At 48.4% G+C, this 7,433-nt stretch overlaps 1 protein-coding gene across 1 annotated transcript in view; it reads left to right on the top strand.

The window, feature by feature from the left end:
- The first annotated feature begins 5,567 nt into the window (after nucleotides 1-5,567).
- Nucleotides 5,568-7,433, top strand: part of LOC127586754 (TBC1 domain family member 14-like) — a 65,095-nt gene continuing 63,229 nt past the window's right edge. The window contains exon 1 of the mRNA XM_052044887.1: nucleotides 5,568-5,799. Within this exon, the coding sequence (XP_051900847.1) occupies nucleotides 5,661-5,799 (139 nt within the window). The 5' untranslated portion in view covers nucleotides 5,568-5,660. The remainder of the gene's footprint in view (nucleotides 5,800-7,433) is intronic.

Genomic DNA, 7,433 nt, shown 5'->3' with positions numbered 1-7,433 from the left:
GTCGCCCACTCCGATCCCAGTCATTCTCTCTTCTCCCCCCACTTCCTTCAGGCAGAAGATACAAAACCTTGACAACATGCACCACCAGGCTCAAGGACAGCTTCTATTGTGTTGTTATAAGACTCTTGTACAATAAAGATGAACTTTTGACCTTTCCATCTACCTAGTCATGGCCCTTGCACCTTATTATCTACCTGCACCGCACTTTGTAACTGTAACTGTCAAAGTTGAGTTTATTGTGAATATGCACAAGTACATGTATGTACAGGTGCAATGAAAAACTTACTTGCAGCAGCGTCACAGGCACATAGCATCAGAGACAAAACATTCATAAGAAAAACATAAATTATACATAAATTATACAAGGAGGAACATAATTAGAACAAAAAAATACAAAGTCTATTGGAGTGCAAAGTGGACATGGTGTTGCTATACTGAGGTAGTGATTAGGGTTTTGCCAGTTGGTTCGAGAACCAAATGGTTGAAGGGACGTAGCTGTTCTTGAACCTGGTGGTGTGGGACTTCAGGCTTCTGTACCTCCTGCCCGATGGTAGCTGCAAGGAGATGGCATGGCCTGGATGATGGGGATCTTTGATGATGGCCGTTGCCTTCTTGAGGCAGCGCCTCCTGTAGATACTATTGATGGTGCTGAGGGATGTTCCTGTGATGTATTGGGCAGAGTCCACTACTCTCTGCAGCTTCTTGCATTCCTGTGTCTTTGAATGGCTGTAACAGACCATGATGCAACCAGTCAGGATACTTCCAACAGTACATTTGTAGAGTGTTCGGTGACATGCCAAACCTCCTTAACCTTCTAAGAAAGTAAAGACGCTGGCACACCTTCCTTGCGATTGCATTTACGTGCTGGGCCCAGGATAGGTCATCGGATATATTAACGCCCAGGAATTTAACACTATATTCTGCATTCTGTACTATCTCGGTGTACATGTTTTGAAACAATCTGTATGGATGGTATGCAAAACAAAGTTTTTCTCTGTATCGTGGTACATGTGACAAGAATAAATCAATTACCAACAATCTGCTTGATGATGCTCAGTTTGAGTCCTGCCAGGATCACTCAGTTTTTGAGCATCATGACCACGGTCAAAACAAGGACCAAAACAAAAAGCCGAATTCTAGAGGCGAAGTGGGAGACACTGCCCTTGACATCAAGCAGTATTTTACCGACAGTAAACCGAGGGCAATGAGAATTAAGAGGATAATGCCTCACTAGGTAGCTGGTGGAAGTCAATCATCAGTCACAGGACAGTGCTCCAGCTGTGCCTCAAGGCAGTGTCCAACAATCTTCAGTTCCTTCATCAATGACCTTCCCTCAATCACAACATCAGAAGTAAGGATGTTTGTTGACAGTTTGACCGTGTTCAGTCCTGCCTGCAACTCCTGAGATAATGAAGCGGCTATATATTGACAGGTGGTGAGTAACATTCATGCTACTAACGTAGCAGGTACTGACCGGGTCTAACCACCTACCCTCAACATTCATAATGTTCTATCTGTAGAGATACGGTTTAAATGTCAAGGGCCAATACAATTGCCAAGAGCTCTTTCTCAATTTCTGCATTCTCATCTTTGTTTCCATAACTGCCTTTGTGCAGAGGCAGTTGTCCATTCTGCATGACTGTAGCTCCAAGTCCAGTCAGAGATAATAACAATGTAAAGATACTACTTCCTTAGGTTATAATGTGTGTGAACTGGTGCACTAGTGATCATCACTTTAAGTATTTTTAGTGTCACTTCTTGTAATTCTCCCCAGAATCACTCGGTATCTTTTCTAGTTAGATCTCTGAGCAACTTCACCATTTTCGATTTATGAGGAAGGAACTTACTCAGATACTGAATGTCCCAACAAACATTGGATCCCTGTCACATCTTTAGGCATTTCCTGAACTGTTATTTGGCTGGATCTACACAAAGCTCTTAGCCTATAAAATAATGTCCAGTTAAAAGAACCCCTTTCCTGCAAAGGTGTTCCTTTATTTACTGCCACTCTGCACCTTTGAAGAAATATTTCAAAATGTTTGTCATGATCTTCCATCTTCCCTCTAAAATCCATGGCCATAAAATATCAGCAAAGACTTCTCTGAAACTCTTTCACCGACTTGCGTATTTTCCTTTTGGAAATTTCTGGTGCAAAGCTAAAGGCACATGATTTGAGCAGAACCTTCCAAAGGATGCTTAGAAATTAGCTGAATATAATGACGATTCATCTAAACTCATGTGCCCAAACTTTTTTCTATCTTCTAGAATCACAAAAGTACATAGATATGTAACAACATCTTCCATCATTGGCAAGATTAATGATCTATTTTAATAGCTTTACTCAAGGCTTTAGCTCTGAAGCGTAAATACAGTGATCCTTCTATCTTAGATATTATTAACACTGAACTGATCTAAGCAGTCCATGTTGCTGCTGAAACTAGAATACCTCGTTTTACCAGGACATCTAGTATTTCTTTCAGATTACCTGTTGAAACTACAGGCACCACTCCAAGCTATCTGCCGCACTGGATCAGTTGGAAGCACAGGATCATATGTTCATGAAACCTGATTAAGTTATCTAATTCTACCACCAAGAACTTGAAGATATCCCCCTACTAAACGGAATTCCTTATTCTGTGGTGGAAAACCTTTACCTGAGGTTGAAAAATTATAATTTAATTGTTGCAGCTGTTGCAATGTTTTTGTTCTCTCTACCCCATTCTATGAGCTGACCTTGTGTATACACAAAGCAGTCTTGCTTGTTTACTTAGCAAAGTGTTTTTTCCGGGCTTTTTTCAACATCTCCTGATTCAATAGGCTATTGGGAACCTATTTTTAACAGCTGGGAAGTGGTCAGAGCAGATCCACGGAAGCCACGATGCACGTGGTATGGGAGGCTTGAAAATCAAAAAAAAAACTACAGATGCTCGAAATTATGTGAGAATTTGGTACGGAGATAAAGGGTCAGCCATGATGTACTGAAAATGTAGAGCAGCTTGAAGTGCCAAATGGGCTACTCCTACTCCTATCAACCTGAGGTAACCTGCTCCCCCGTGTCCCTTTTCTCTCTCCTCCTGATCTACCCAGTTCCTTCTGTCTACGCTTCTTGCTGCCTTGGTAAAGCAGCCAATGTAAAGCCTCCACCCACCCTGGACATTCTCTCTTCTCCCCCCTCCCATCAGGCAGAACATACAAAAGCCTGAAAGCACGTACCACCAGGCTCAAGGACAGCTTCTATCCCACTGTTATAAGACTATTGAGCAGTCCCCTAGTACAATAAGATGGACTCTTCATCTCACAATCTACCTGGTTAAGGCCTTGCACCTTACTGTCTGCCTGCACTGCACTTTCTCTGTAACTATAACACTTTATTCTATTCTGTTATTGCTTTTCCCTTGTACTACCTCAGTTCACTGACGTGCTAAAATGATCTGTATGGATGTCATGCAAAACAAAGTTTTTCACGGTACATGTGACAGTAATAAACCAATTTACCAATTTATTTTTACCTACCCCACCCACACCCCCCAGCCCCCTATCACCCTGTTTATTTCCGTTCTTTCACTCACTTCACCTGTCCATCACCCACACACTCCTCCCACTGGGTCCCCTCCCCCTTCTGCCCACCCCACCCCACCCCCCTTATTTGGTTCCATGTTCTCATTTTCCTTTCCTATCAGATTCCATCATCTGCAGTCCTTTGTTGCCTCCACTGATCACCTCCCAGCCTCTGTCACTTTTTCCACTCTGCCCTCTTCCAGCTGCCTATTTACCCCTCTATACCTGGATCCACCTTTCACTTGCCACCTCTGGCTCCATCCATTCTCCTCACCTTTTTATACTGGTTGTCTCCCCTCCATCTTTCAGGAAATCTGAAATAAAAACAGAACATACTGGAAATATTCAGCACCTGTGGAGAGAGATAGAATGTTTCTAATCAATGACTTCACCAAAATTAGGAAATGTCAGATAGCAAAGAATTGGCAGAGGAGAGAAAGGGATGGAGAGAACAAAGGCAGTGTGTGATAGTTGGAGATCTGGACAAACTGAATGACACAGATGGTGTTTGTGCTGGCTGAGAGGTCAAACTCAAAAGTCAAAGTCAAGTTTATTGTCTTATGCACAAGTACATGTAGGCACAGGTACAATGAAAAACTTGCTTGCATCGCAGACACATAGCATCAGATACACAACGTTCACAAGAAAGACATAAATTTAAAAATTTTTACAAAAGTACTCAATTAGAACAAAAAAAAAACAAAGTCCATTGTAGTGCAAAGTAGTCATAGTGTTATTATACTGAGGTAGTGATTAGGGTTGTGCAGGCTGGCTCAAGAACCAAATAGTTGAAGGGAAGTAGCTGTTCTTGAACCTGGTGGTGTGGGACTTCAGGGTTCTGTACCTCCTGTCTGATGGTAGCTGCGAGAAGATGGCATGGCCCAAATGGTGCTGAAAACTTATCACATCTCTCTGGAGGAGAAGTAAATAAAAGGGGATAAATGAAGATGGGGAAAGAAAAAATGTTTTGAGATGTGAGATAGAAAACACTGCAGGACCTGGAAATTTGAAATAAGACAGAATGTTGGAAATGATGAAAAACACTATGATGCTGGAGGAACTCAACAGGCCAGGCAGCATCCGTGGAGAAAAGCAGGTGGTCAACAATTCAGGTCAGGACCCTTCTTCAGGACTGAAGATAGGAAAAGGGGAAGCCCAATATATGGGAGGGAAAAGCAGAGCAGTGATAGGTGGACAAAAGAGGGGAGATGGGGTGGACACAGGGTGGTGATAGGTTGATGCAGGTAAAAGATAGTGATAGGCAGGTGCAGGGGAGGAGGGGAGAGCAGATCCATCAGGGGATTGGTCAAAGGTAAGGAGGAAAAAAGTGGGGGGGTTAGGAAAAAAGAGAGAGAGGGTAGGAAAGGGAAGAAAAAAAGGGACATGGTTGGGGGTGGGTGTGGGGATTACCTAAAGTGGGTAGGCACGAAAGTGTAGTGGTTAGCACAACGCTATTACAGTGCCGGTGACCTGCGTTCAATTCCGGCTGCTGTCTGTAAGGAGTTTGTACGTTCTCCCCGAGTCTGTGTGGGTTTCCTCCGGGTGCTCCGGTTTCCTCCCACATTCCAAAGACGTACGGGTTAGGAAGTTGTGGGCATGCTACGTTGGCGCCGGAAGCGTGGCAACACTTGTGGGCTGCCCCCAGAACACTCTATGCAAAAGATGCATTTCACTGCGTGTTTCGATGTACATGTGACTAATAAAGAAATCTTGTTACTGAAAGCTGGAAATATTCGGCAGCTAGACAACAGCTGTGGAGAGTGAGCAAACTGGGCAACCTCTGATACAAACTGGAAAAGCTGCTTATCTGACATTATTCAGCATTGTCTTGAGGGTTGGAAAGTGTCCAAACCTGACGTCATGAGCAGCCCCTCTGCACCGACAGCTGCAAACCGCGCATGCGCGGGTGCCTCCGCTCGGCGCTCTCGATCGATTGCTTCGGGCTGAGAGGATCGACCAAGCGTCCGAATGCTCGACTGGTCGGGCTCTCCGTGTGACGTAATCAAAATTCAAAATGGCGGCGGCGGCGGCGATGAGGCCGAGGCGCCTCCGCGGGTCGGTCGGGGGCTGAGCGCCGGCCGCTGGCCGCCGGACCGCAGCCGATGGAAGGGCGCTCCCAGGACCAAGCGGAAGCCGCGTCGTCCGCACACCAGCCCAATGGCGACCAGAGCAGCGCGCTGGGCTCCGTTCCGGGCCCGTCCCCCTCCCGGAGGGCCCGGCTCCTCGCCAAGGCCCGAGCCGGTGAGTCCGGGGCCGCCGGCCCGCGGGGAGGAGGGGGCGCCCCGGGCTCCGCCCTGCTGCTCGGGCCAGAGTCCGCACCCGCTCACACCGGCTGCCTGCTGGTCGGCGCCGCCCCACGGCTTCTCCTCCCGCCCGAGCCCCTCATTCCATCTCCCTTCCAGATCTCCCCTTCCCCGGACACCACCCCCTCCCCCCGAACCCCCTCTCTTCACACCCACCACTCCCTCCCCCCGAACCCCCTCTCTTCACACCCACCACCCCCTCCCCCCGAACCCCTCTCTTCACACCCACCACCCCCTCCCCCCGAACCCCCTCTCTTCACACCCACCACCCCCTCCCCCCGAACCCCCTCTCTTCACACCCACCACCCCCTCCCCCCGAACCCCCTCTCTTCACACCCACCACCTCCTCCCCCCGAACCCCCTCTTCACACCCACCACCTCCTCCCCCGAACCCCCTCTTCACACCCACCACCCCCGAACCCCCTCGTTTCACACCCACCACCCTCTCCCCACCGAACCCCCTCTCTTCATACCCGCCCCCGAACCCCCTCTCTTCACACCCACCACCCCCTCCCCACCGAACCCCCTCTCTTCACACCCACCCCCCCCCCCCCCGGACACCTTCTCTGCTTCCTCCAGATGTCCATTCTTCGCCCCCCCCCCGACGCCTTTCCCCTTCAGATCTCCCCCCCCCCCCCGCCGACCCATCCACCTGTTCCCCTATCGCCCCTGCTACTCTGGAACTGCTCTTTCCCCTCCAGATTTCTCTTCCCCTTTCTCTGGACCCCCTTTTTCCCCTTCCAGATCTCTTTTCTTTCCCCATCTCCTCCAGACAATCTCTTCACCATTCAGATCTCTTTCCCCCTCTTTCCTTCCCACTCCTACGGTCCCCCATTCTCGCTCCTGCTTCTCCGGAACTGACCTTCCCTTTCCAGATCTCTCACCCCTTCCTTCCTTCCCCCCCCCCCATTCAACTGGACCCCCTCTCATCCCTTCCCTGTCCACCTGTTCTCCAGACCCCCTCTTCCTCCTCCAGATCTCTCTCTCGCTCGAGATCTCCTCTTTCTGGTGACACCCCTTTCTGCTTCCTTGCCATCCACCTCCCCCAACCCCCCCCCAACCAACCTGCCTTCTCAGGTATGTGTGAAAGACCCAGAATATCCTTCCTGTAGGTATGTCAATGGTATGTAGTAGAGGGAGGGTTGGAGCTGATAAAGGTAATAGTCTGTAGAGACAAAAGGCAATCTTTAGGAAAGATCTCCCTATGGAGAATGCAGGAAGGATTTTTATTGTTTTGATTTTATTTTTCAGGTTGTGGGTGTCACTTGAAGGTGGTGGTGAGGTGCTGCCTTGAACCACTGAAGTCCTTCTGGTGAGGGTACTCCCACAGACTAAGGCATTCCAGCATTGCTCTCAGTTCTGATTGCATTTCTCATTAGGATGTTGTGCAACGCAGAGAAAGACCTGCAGGCTGTGATGTTCACGTGTGCTTGCTGTCCTGCTCCTCCTTGGTCGGCACAGGTTGCAGGTGTGGGAGGTGCTATTGGAGTAGCCTAGGCATGTACTTGAGTACACATTGTAGGTGGTCAATACTGCAACCACGGTGCACTGTTGGTGGAGGGATGGATGTTT

This window comes from Pristis pectinata, chromosome 2, assembly GCF_009764475.1.
Source record: "Pristis pectinata isolate sPriPec2 chromosome 2, sPriPec2.1.pri, whole genome shotgun sequence".
NCBI lineage: Eukaryota > Metazoa > Chordata > Chondrichthyes > Rhinopristiformes > Pristidae > Pristis > Pristis pectinata.
The sequence above is the reverse complement of the archived record's forward strand: the minus strand, read 5'-3'. Positions and strand labels throughout refer to the sequence as shown.